General features: G+C 38.0%; 1 protein-coding gene across 1 annotated transcript; it reads right to left on the bottom strand.

The window, feature by feature from the left end:
* Window positions 1–6,056: 6,056 nt before the first annotated feature.
* On the bottom strand, window positions 6,057–12,385 carry LOC133531533 (zinc finger protein 808-like). Its single transcript, XM_061869802.1, has 5 exons — window positions 11,322–12,385; window positions 10,641–10,782; window positions 9,355–9,420; window positions 8,840–8,959; window positions 6,057–7,641 (listed from the first exon to the last, which is right to left on the bottom strand). The coding sequence occupies exons 1-5, from the start codon at window positions 11,448–11,450 to the stop codon at window positions 6,437–6,439; spliced, it is 1,662 nt and encodes a 553-aa protein (XP_061725786.1). The 5' UTR covers window positions 11,451–12,385; the 3' UTR covers window positions 6,057–6,436.
* Between the last annotated feature and the right edge of the window lie 135 nt (window positions 12,386–12,520).

Raw genomic sequence — 12,520 nt, 5'->3', positions numbered from 1 at the left:
TAAGACATTGATAAGGATATTGTCTCATAATATCATTATTCACACTTTCAGGCTTCTTCAATTTTACAAGATTATCAATAGGGGTCATAACAGGCTTACAATCTTGCATGCCAAATCGATCTAAAACCTTCGTTAAGTACATCTTTTGGCTCAGATAAACCCTATTTTCATCATCTCGTTCAAACTCAATACCTAGACAAGTACTAATCTTGCCTAAATCTTTAATATCAAAAGCATCTTTTAGTTGCATTTTCACACAATTCAACCATTCATCATCATTCGTGGCTAATATCATATCATCAACGTAAATAGCAATCAACATTATTTGTTCACCTTTTTGTGAGACAAATAAACATGGGTCTTGAGGCATTTCTTCAAAACCAATAGACTTCAATTGACTTACCAACTCTTTATGCCACTGAAGGCCTGATTGACGCAAACCATACAAAGACTTTCTTAACAAGCACACAGCATCATCACACTCATGCATCTGTTTCTTCCACAACTTAGCTATTTCTATAATTTTCTTATCTTGAATTACTCTCTGACTTGCTCCAATCTTTCTCTTTGTAAGTATTTTGTCCAATACATCATGTATATGATCAGGCATTTCCATATAGACTTCTTCGTCTAGTTTTCCATTCAAGTATGCTGTCACGACGTCCATTTGATGAATTTCAAGTCCTAGTTCTGCTGACAAAGCAGCGACCAATCGTATTGAAGAAGATCTCACAACTGGGGATGATATTTCATGAAAATCCTCCCCTGGCCGTTGAGAGCAGCCTTTAGCAACAAGGCGTACTTTCTTCCCAGTAGTTTTACTAGCAAATACCAATCTGTTGCCAATCACTTTTCGGTTCTCTGGTCGTGGCACTATATCCCACGTTTCATTTTTGATTTGTGCTAAATATTCATCTTCTAATGCGTTTCTCCAATCGATTGCATCACTCGTCATTTCTGCTTCTTTCCAGGACATTGGCTCACTTGTTGCGATTCCAGCTGACATTAGTGGGATCTCTTCTTCATCTTCTGAATCACCTTCTGTCATGTGTTTGTTATACTCATTCCGAGTTCTTTCTATGCGTATAAGTCTTGATCTTCCTTTTCCTCTTTTTGCTGGTTCTATAAACCTTTCCCATGATACAGTTGAACTTCTTTTTCTGGAGAGCATCCCATTACTTCTTTCATTTTCAGTATCTACGTTTTGATATATATTCTCAAGCGATTTCCTCACTCTAGATCCATCTCTCCTTACTCGAATATATTGTCTTTTCTCCATTTGTTCTTCTCTCTCTATTCTTTGCTCCTTTTCTAGATCTATTATCACCTTTTTGTCTTCTTCTTCTTCATTATCCAAAATCTCTTTATATTCATGGTCAAATGCAGTTTCCTTCATGAAACTAACATCTCTTGTTACAATAATCCGTTTGTTACTGGGATTATGTACTCTGTAGGCTTTGGATTGATTGTCATATCCCATGAATATGCCAACTTCTGAATTATTATCAAATTTTCCTTTTTGTGTCCCTTTCTCTTTATAATAAACCTTAGCTCCAAACACATTCATATACATTACTGTAGGCTTTCTTCCTTTCCATGCAGTATAAGGTATTTCACCTTTTAGTGCTGCAGTGGGACATCGGTTTCGTATGTAATTGGCGGTATTCACAGCTTCGGCCCAAAAACTTGGTGGGCTTCCCGCTTGACGCATCATACACCGCGCCATCTCAATCAGTGTTCTATTTTTTCTCTCCGAGACGCCATTTTGTTGTGGTGTATGTGGTACCGTTAGTCTTCTTTTGATTCCTTCCTTTTTCAGAAAATCATCGAATTCTTTGTTCACGTACTCTTTTCCGTTATCAGATTGCAAATTCTTTATCTTCTTTCCTGTCAACTTCTCTACATATGCTTTATATTCCTTAAATACTCCAAAAACGTCAGATTTATTTGTAATAAAATATACTTCACACCAACGAGATTTGTCGTCAATAAATGTGACGAAATATCTCTTCTGTCCAAATGATGAGTGCCTCATTGGACCGCATACATCTGTATGTACTATCTCCAGTAAATCGGTTGTACGATTTTCACTTCCTTTAGGAAATGGTTTACATGTCAGTTTTTGACTTATGCATATCTCACATTCCGACAATTTTTCACTGTCGTCAAATATTAAACCATGTACTAGACCATTCTTAGCCATAGCTTTTAAGTCACGTTCATTTATGTGGCCTAAACGCTCATGCCACATATCAATTGGCTTCTTCAACACTTCCACACTATAAACATTCTCTTGTCCCATTCTAACATGATACAGATTGCCTACACGGTCGGCCCTCATGTGAATCTTCTGGTTTTCATCAATCACAATTGCATCATTTTTTCGAAAATGCACCTCAAATCCGTGATCAGTCATCTTTGCTACTGACAAAAGGCTTGTACGTAAATCTGGCACGTAGAACACTTTCTGAATGTCTACTAGGCGTTCTTCACTGCCTGTATTAACTGGGATTCTAACTTTGCCCATCCCAGTAATTTGCGTACTCTCATTATTTGCCAAATTCAGTTCATTTTCCAGTCGCGTAAATCCTTGCATTATGTGTTTATCGTTACACATATGCCCCGTGCATCCACTGTCGATACACCAAGTCGGATTTATCTGTTCACCCAACATCGCCTCTTCGGTTGTACTCAGCATTGTCGTATATCTCTCTCGATCATCACAACGCCCTGCCTGCTGCTGTGCATTTTGTTTCGCCTTATTAGAAATTTTAGTTTTACATTCTCTTGCTAGATGCCCTCGGCGTCCACAACGATAACACGTCGCTTTGTTTTTGTCGTTGTTCGCTAAGTGTTCATGCATGGTATTTTTCTGAAAGTTTTTCTTAAGAGTGCGCTTGACGAACATAGCTCCCTGATCTGGTACTGCTGCGCCTTTCCTACCTTCATAGTCTTCGACAATCTTTACTTTAAGTACTTCAGTAGATGGCAGATCGTCACGCGATTCCATTGCAGTACGAAACATAGCAAATGAATCTGGTAGGCTATACAGTAGTAAAATCGCTAATAATTCGTCAATCACCACTAACCCGATTTCTTTAAGTTTCTTAACTGCATCAAAAAAATCTGCAATGTGTTTACGCAGGTCGTCGCCTTCCTGCATGCGCGTCAACACGAGCTTCTTTAACAACGAGGCTTTTCGCGCAGGTCCACTGGATTGATACAATGATTTCAATTTATCCCATATCGCCTTGGAGGTTTCCAAACCGTCTAACGCTGCGAGTTCACTTGGACTGACGGCTAATAATATATCCGATTCCGCCTTTCCGTCCATTTTAATCCATTCTTCATACTTAGAATCGGTACTGGCCGGTTTCGTGATAGTACCTGATACGTATCCCCACAAGTCATTTTTCTTCAAAATTGCTCTCATGTGTATTTTCCACGTATCGTAGTTATCTGCAGTTAACGGATCAATCTTGATCGAAGCAGCCATAGCGTTTTTTCAACACTATTTCTTGATTTTAACACAATATACAAAAATACGGCAATGTGGATGTAAACAACTCGGGCGAGTCCACTTTTTCTACATAACAGGCGGCGGCGGCATGCCGCCGCGGGCGAGTCTATCACTTGTTTACGTTGTCCTTTACACTTATTTCACTTTAATTACTGTTCAAAAGTCACGAAATCAATTGTATTTAAATGTCTGGGCCCAAAACCTATTAGGGCATATAAGAAAATTCTAGTTTTGAACACTATTTGAGGTGATTTATTATCATTAAAGCGCAGGCGATTTATCATACGACAATCAACGCGAATGACAGATTGCGACTAACTTCACGTATACATGCATACATATTAGGTACGTATAGACAACTAGCTCACGATTCTTCGCATATACTTTAATAAATTGTTATATTTCTAAAAAAAGTTTTTAAGTACCAAAAACATTTCACATTGACAGTTACTCCATACAAAAATGAACTGTCATAGTCATAGGGATCATTGGACGCGTCAGGTAAGGTTATCGCGAGATCTACAGCTCACATAACCATTACTGCCTGTTGCCTACCTGTTGTCTGCCTCTAAATTTAATCAATTGTTTATTTTTCTTGTATATTTTTACTGAGGTGTGCCAATAAAGAGTATTCTATCTATCTATCTATCTATCTACTTATTAAGCTTAAATCATAAAAATAAGTTTTCGCAAAGGCCGCTTAAAACGTATTATAAATGGGTTTTTATCATTGCACAGAGTGAACACTCTAAGCTTAGGTATTCCTCTATGATATCACGGAAGTTTCAGTGCCTATTTTCTTTACATATTTTTGATCAAGTGTCTCTTAATTTCATGATCAACAAATCAAAGGATTTCATTCAAACATTTTCAGATCAATATAACAATAATATCATAACGTAATTAAATTACTATAACTAGTGCCAATATAAAAATCAAATTATACGCCGATTTTTAAATCATATTTCTCCTGACATTGGCGTTCTTTATAATTTCCACGTCTTTGACTTACAGTATGATTTCACACAAGTATACAATACACAATATTAAATGTTTATTCGATTTTTGCTTCAATAGAGTCCCGTCTAAGCTAAGTCTGCACGAGCTTTGAACTAGCAAAGTGTGGAAATGCCACTATATATACACCCTATTTTTATAGGAACTTGTTGAGTTATGTATTAACAAAGAGAATTTGAAATGAGGTGGATTGTCAATGAAAATTTTGTAGTCAAAATAAATTTGCTACCATCTTTCGACACACGATTAAAACTTTTAGAACGCCATTTGACTTTGATCCTTAATCCTTCCCTGATATGTGTTAAATTTTTTAAATATCATAAGTGGCGCCATCTTACCGGGTATAACCCAAAGGTTGTGGCGCCATTGATCGAAACGATGCCGCCATACTTTTTGCCTCTGATCTATTAGATGGCGCCACTTTTTGATATTTAAGACATATCAGTGAAAGAATAAGGATCAAAGTCAAATGGCATTCTAAGTTTTATTCTTGTCGAAAGTTGACAGTAAATTTACTGTGGCTACAAAGTTTTCTTTGACAATCCATCTCTATTTCAAATTGTCTTTGGTATTAAGCAGTCTACAAAAGATACCACAAGGCTTAGAAATAAAAGAAAAGTGGAAAAGCTCAGTCTTGGGTAAGACTTGAACTCGCGACTCCAGGATACCAGCCCGCCGCTTTACTAACTAAGCTACCGAGACTTACCCGGTGACAGCGAGTATTTCCATCATATCCCTCATATGTAAGGCACACACTGGGGGACCTAGCGACGTCCATCGTAAGGCTGCGTTTCCACCAGTGATGTCCGAGGATGAGCAACGAGAGATGTGTTTGAAATATACAAATAATAGAATAGTATAGAACCAATAGAATAGACTTATTTTTATTCGTAGACACAAATGAGACAAATTACATAATATACCCGGACCCGTCCTTAAACTACGTCCACAAGAGAGGTATGGGTATTGTGAATGTCATCTCGCTTGTGTGTGGTAGGGCACAGCCAGTGGATGTCATTCCAGATCTAGAGCAGAGCCCAACTGGGGAAGAACCTTACAGAAAACAGAAGCCAAATAACAATAGACCCTACTCATAGTGTTGTGTTCCTGCCGGTGAGTAACGTTGCCAGAGCTCAACGAGGGGGGGCAGGTTTAGGGTCGGCAACGCGCATGTAACTCCTCTGGAGTTGCCAGCGTACATAGGCTACGGAGACTGCTTACCATCAGGCGGGCCGTATGCTTGTTTGCCACCGACGTAGTATAAAAAAAAAGATACAACAAAAACATAGAAATAATAATTTGTCACGAGATGGCTTCATCTCAACATGGTGCTGGTGGCTTCCAGCGCTGATCTTCCGATGAGATGCTCAAGTGAACATCTGCAATAAAGCCTCCTAAGACCCAGCCATACAAATGAAAAATCCAAAATTTGCCACTGAAACTTGAACCTATAGCAGGGAATACAGTTGATTTCATTTTGTTTGAGAATTGAATGAAACAAAACAAATGAAACTCTGTACCAGTTGAATATGATTTAAACTTCATCATGAATAAGTCCTATAGGTATCCTCACTCAGCGCAGTTCAAGTCGCCAATTTTTTATTGATTCTTAACAAACACACTCTGGATTTGCAGGCGTCCATATGTTACGGAGACTGCTTACCACCAGGCGGGCAGTATGCTTATTTGCCACCGATGTAGTCTAAAAAAATCACATCCCTTGCTATGCATCCTCACACATCCTTAGAGTATTACAATTCTTCCTCGCTTGCTGAGACAGTGAGCTTTCCCACTTTCCTCTGATTCTAAGCATAGGAACTTATTGTTTGTGGTGTTACACACTCTGTCACTGCACTTGTAAAGATAGCTTGACCCGTCTTGAGTTTGTAGGACTAAAGCTTATGTGGCCTGCGGACTGCTTAGCTCCCGACTCTCAAATTCCGACAGAGTTATACCGTGGTTGGACAACATATGGCTTTTCAAGCTACACTTCTGCACGAAGGCCAACCCGCACACACCGCACTTGAACCGTCTATCATTATTATGTATCCTCATATGCTCCCGCAGAGTCTTCTTCCTAGCGTAGGCCTTCAAACAAACATTACATTTGTGCACCCGTTCTCCGTTATGCTTGATCATATGCTCGTCTAGAGATTGCTTGATGAAAAATCCTTGCCCGCACTCCGGACAAATATGGTTCCGTTCCATTAAATGTACTTTTTTAATGTGAGATGTTAATTTCGATTTCAAAATGAAGTTTTTATCACATATATTGCATTTGTATGATGCTGCAACTGTGTTATGTTCTGTGAACATATGTCTATTCCTTTGGTAGTAGCTTGTGAAGCTTTGATCGCAATGCGGACAATTTGTAGTATATCTCGCGCTGCTATTATGCGTATATTTCTCGTGACACATCTTTCTTACTCTTGTACTGAAAACTTTATCGCAAAATTCGCATTTATACGTGCCTAGATCGTGCGTACGCTCATGATTTTTCAATCTATGCTTATTTATGAAGCCCATATCACATACATTGCAGATATAGTTTCTGTAATGCCCGTTCATGTGTTGTAGAAGCATTTTAAACGTCTCAAATGTTGAATTACAGTGAGCACAGTTTAATATGTCACCTGAAGTCAGTTTAAACTCCATTATATAATCTTTAACATCGGGATGAAACTTTATATCATGTTTTTTAATCAAATGCGTCTTCAGAGTCGCTACATCTTCGAATCTGTCGTTGCAAAGATTGCATTTAAGGTCAGTTATATCCATTTTAACCGACATATTATTTTTGTCCATTCTTTTGGTGTCATAAAACTCTGAATTTTTGTGTTCTGATTCCGTATGAGTTCTCAAGTCCTGTGGGTCGGGGTATGTTTCTTTGCAATATGCGCATATGTACCCATATAACGTTTTGTTGGAAAACGGTGTCCCGTTGCAATGTTTGAGTAGATTTTCTATGTTTTGCTTGTGTTTCCTGCTCTCGCTGACGTAGCTGGATCGGTCTTCGATGGGGCTCTTGATTTTGTCTATTTTCGAGAGCTGACGAAGAGACAGTGTGAGCGCTGGACGTGATAGTATTTTTCTTGATTTTCGTTCTGTAATAGATATATATTTTGTTTTAGTACATGTTTTATTTACACTAAAATTTAAGGAAGTAAGTTAATAGGGAAGATTTGCAATCCAACACGTACGTACATTTTTGATGACATTTCTATTTCGTGAGAAAACGGTTTCCACTAACTAAATTTTAACATATCACTTTGATTTTGATGTCGATCGCGTCAGCATATTCTAGGTTTATATGTTTCACTTTAAAGATAAAAACAATTACATAGTTTATATAAATCAAACGTATAAAATGTGATTAAAACTTGGTCGAATTAACCGTTTTTGTTAGCCTGTGCAAGTGTTAAGTGTCATAATTTGATCGATGTTTGACGTTTAAAATAACACTGGCGCTGTCTGGGCTATCAAAATAGCTGCCAACTTATCTTAGTCTGCCTGTATGAGTATGTGCTCCGAACACTTTTATCTCGACAAGGTTCGTTACGCGGCGCGTAATCGTGAACCTTGTCGGTACGCATGAAGGTTGATATTGGGCTGTAGCCGCGCGCGTCATATGACGTCTTTGGCGGTCAAAAGGTTAAAAACAGACTTGACAAACACGTACTTACAACTATTTCGCATTGGGCTGTTGTAGCCGCCCTTGTCAGTTGATAGACCGCTAGCCAGGAACAGATTTCGATGACCAATTGTGTACCGGGCGAAGACTCGTATAGTGGTTAACGGCTATGTATGATAAACCCTCGTGGACGTCAGCTGGCGCTCCGTTGGTGGATTGAGGAATGGCAGCCACCGAAACACGGTAATATTTAGTCCTCGCCTCCCGTTTGATGCTTTGTCAGACGATAGTTCAGACGCTATTGTTAATTAAAAAAATCGTCAGCCGGTTGTATGGCGGTGGTAATAACGTCAGGTCAATACCTTTTTATGATAGTAAATCATGAAACATTGGCATTCCTTGTAGCATTCCATCATCAGGCGTTTCAAATAAACGGTTTACCCAATTTACACATTACGCATACTTTGCTGACATAAAGTGGTAAGGCGCGTATTACTTACATGTTCATGTGAATATCTGATGGTTTTCCACCGCGATACAACCGGCTGAAGTTTTTTAAAATTTAAAACAGCATATAAACTATCATCTGACAAAGGAGGCGATGACTGACCATATATGCTCCTGGCCCGCGTTCTATGACGTCTTTGGCAGTCAAAGAGTCTAAAACCGACCTGTCTTGGAGGAGCTGCTCTTGCGCCGCTTGACGGTGACCTGCTCGAAGGCCAGCAGCTCGGCCAGCTTGCTGTCTTCTTCCTTCAGCTCTTCGTAATCAGACATTTCCTCCTTCAGCTCTGTAAACAATAACAAATAATTATTGAAATTATTTTACACGGGTATTAAGTTCCTGCACAATCCCGATTTTGACAGCTAACGACTCTGGTTGTTGAAAGTTGATATTTGATAATTAAGTTTTCACAAAACGTATGGCACGATACAACAACGCTCCATTATGTCACTTGTCACGTCAAATCACTGAGAGGTTAAGTTTGGTGGTTAGATTCGTTAATTTGAAATTATAAATAATAACCCCCTTATTCATAGACGTCTACAAAAGTTGACAAGCCGCTAATAATCGTTAGTTCCATTTCCATCATACCCATACGTGAAAGGGACGAACGATTATTAGCGGCTTGTTAACTTTTAGTAGACGTTTATGAATAAGGGGGTAAATGTTTGGTGACCTTACGCAATATATAAGCCCCATTGTCATCATCATCAGACATCTCCATCTTGACTTTGAGTGCTTCTTCACCTGAAAATAAAACATTGGTAATTGAAATAAACCATTTCAGGTTTAAAATTTAAGGCATTACAAATACACATAATTAAAAAAAATACTTGTTTTTATTTGTTTTTCAAAACTAAGGAAACACTTAGATTATATAAGTTATTAGTACTAACCCAGCGGACTTAAAAAAAAACTAATTCATAATAAGTTCATAAATAATAGTAAAAAGTTTTATTATCTTAGAAAATGTTCATTTTAAATACCAGGAACAAATGATTCACAAAACCTGACTCCTGTACACAATGTTCCATAAGCTATAGGCTAGTCCAGCCAGTCCACCAACTCAAGATATCTATGTAACCTTTGATGTTAAATAGCACCTTGAGGAAATCTCTCAGATCCCAGATATTTTGCCATTTACATTCCAGCACCCCCACAGCAAGCTTAATAATTTTATTTTTTATATCTTTTTGCTATTTCGCCGATTTAATAAAACCAGCTGCAGCTGTTTCGCCGATTTAATAAAACCATAAATACAAAATGTTTTACTTATAGTTGTGCCATTCTCAAGAATGTTCTCCGTTTTGTATGGAGAATGTTCGAGAATGGCACAACTATAGTTTTACTTCATTGGCCAAATGATCAAGTCTCATGATATCCAATTTTTTTTTTAACTTATATGAATTCCTGAGTATCTTTTGGCCTAACTGGATCACAAGTGCACACTTATGGAGAATAACCGGACAAGCACCCATACACAAGGAGATCCAGATGCAGAAATGGCATTAGACTGGGCATATCCTCAGCAAACCTGACACCCACCTATCCACTGTGGCCTTGTCCTGGAAGGTCCCCGGCAAACAGAAACATGGTTGGCTTAAATTTACTTGGCACCGTTCTGTGGCGCTGGGTGTATTGGGGGTGGGGGGAAGTAAGTTACCCCAGCTGCCCAGGAACGGAGTGCAAGAATATGATTCGAGCCCTATACCTCAGCAGAGGGTAACAGGATGAAAAAAAGAAGATATTGAATAATGTGTTATCTTTATGCATAGCTTTAACACCTATAAAATTTTATTCAGAGACAAAAAAGTAAGTAAAATAGTAATTACTACAATCTAAACACAACCAAATGTTTAACTACTAAAATATCTCAAAAACTGTCTTAAGTGAGGAGTATCTTTCCAAAAGGTCTTATTTCTGCCCTTGCAAGAGATACTCCTCAATTATGGTTAGGTCAGAAATACCTTTCATTTCAATTGGCCTGGCGAGCCGTGCCTGGAGTTCCACCTGGCACCGCTGCACTTGCAGCTTGAAGTCACTGGCATCCCGCAAGCGGCTCACACATATCTCACAAATGCCACACTCACTATTATCGCCAAGGGGTAACTAGAAGGAAATAAATAAATATTATGGAATCATCTTGCACAAATGAACCTAGTCCCACAACTCCCACAGTAAGCTCAATAAGGATCATAAAATACATAGAGAAAATCCATAGCTCAGGGCCAAATATCTGTGATAAACAAACAAAATTATTATTTGTAGAGCAGGCAGGCAGTTTAAATAGCTGATAATGCCTGTATCCAGAGTCATCAATAAAGTTTACAGTGTTGAGTAGAATTTGCATTGTGCGTATCTAATTTATTCTTAAACTCATTCACACTTTGGGCCAATATTATATCCTCTGGGAGTTTGTTCCAAGCTTTGACCACTCTGTAGCTAAAGAAAATGCCCTTTTTCTTCATTCCAGGACGGTATAAAGGAAAATAACAATAAAGTTGTTACTACAAAAATAAATAGAACTGTAAAAACACAAACCTACTTAGACGCACAAAATTCAATCTATTTCTATAATGTACTAGCTTGACTACTTAGCAATTCTAAACAATTATTTTGTCAACAAAGACGTAAACAAACATAATTACATATATTTCGAAGCACTCTTTTAGCATATCCGCGTATATCTCTGTATGCCCAAGACGATTATAGGGCGAATTCAGATGCTTGTCTGGCGGCCGCATTAAGCAGCAGCGGCACGAATTTAATTCCTCCATTAAATAAACCTGTGGGCGATAACTAATTTAAAGAAGAATGACTAAATTTCATCAGCAGACTTAATTTAAAGCTATAATAATAGAAACTTTCTGATCGTCTCGACTGCCCATTAAATTAATGTTGACAGTTGTTTGACATTTGTTTTTTTTTTATTACTTGTTCTATTTGAGAGCATTTATTGCTGTGCGAATTCGAAGCCAAGTTTTCGTGTCTGCTTACAAAATGGCCAAGTTAATATCTGCAGCCACCTTTAAATATGATTTCGTTCAGAAATCATATTTTATATCTTAACAAACATGTCTATGTAACAAACACTTCCGTGATTGACAATGACAAATTTATTCATAGTACATATCTAAAGCGTAAGCTGTTAATTTTTAACTGAGTTGTGGAATTTCGCTATGTTTTAGTTTTCAATTTCCACGTATAAGTTGTCATTAATAATTCGTACAAATTAACACAAAAAAAGATATTTTCACAACGCATTAACGGTACATTTCTAAACGTATTAAAAGCTGGGCTAGTAGCAGTGTTACCAGGCGTACGATAATTATCGTATATCTTATACCTTTAAACGAGCAATTCTTGTATATATATATATTTCCGGGATCTCGGAAACGGCTCTAACGATTTTGCTGAAATTTGGTATATGGGGGTTTTTGGGGGTAAACATCGATCTAAATTAGTCTTATGTTTGGGAAAACGCGTGTTTTCGAGTTTTCATGCGTTTTTCTTTCGACGCAGAATATGGTCGCTAATTTCGTGTTGCCGGCCACTGTCCGTCTGGTCCAGCGGGTTAAGACGCGGACTGCTAAACGAGTGTTACGGGTTCGAATCTCGCCCGGTGACTTTTGTTTTTTTTTTATATGTTCAAGTTTATATATAATTTTTTAATTTTTATTGTTTTAGACAAGTTTAATTTAGTAAAAACATGTAGTTAAGATTATCACCTATACACCACCATATTACAATAAATAGTTATAACCGAGCAAAGCTCGGTCGCCCAGGTACTGTACGATAATTTGGGCAGAGGGAATACCGCGACAATACCGAAATTCGCAAACTTTTA

Source organism: Cydia pomonella, chromosome 25 (assembly GCF_033807575.1).
Source record: "Cydia pomonella isolate Wapato2018A chromosome 25, ilCydPomo1, whole genome shotgun sequence".
Taxonomy (NCBI): domain Eukaryota; kingdom Metazoa; phylum Arthropoda; class Insecta; order Lepidoptera; family Tortricidae; genus Cydia; species Cydia pomonella.
Note: the sequence above shows the minus strand (reverse complement) of the source record. Positions and strands in the feature narration are given on the sequence as shown.

Excerpts from the sequence above, each read along its gene's own strand:
- LOC133531533 (XM_061869802.1), bottom strand. The coding sequence starts at position 11,450 with ATGGAGGAATTAAATTCGTGCCGCTGCTGCTTAATGCGGCCGCCAGAC. Across the intron at positions 8,960-9,354 it reads CAATGGGGCTTATATATTGC|AGCTGAAGGAGGAAATGTCT; the intron begins GTAAGGTCACCA and ends TATTGTTTACAG. Across the intron at positions 7,642-8,839 it reads GAGCAGCTCCTCCAAGACAG|AACGAAAATCAAGAAAAATA; the intron begins GTCGGTTTTAGA and ends TATCTATTACAG.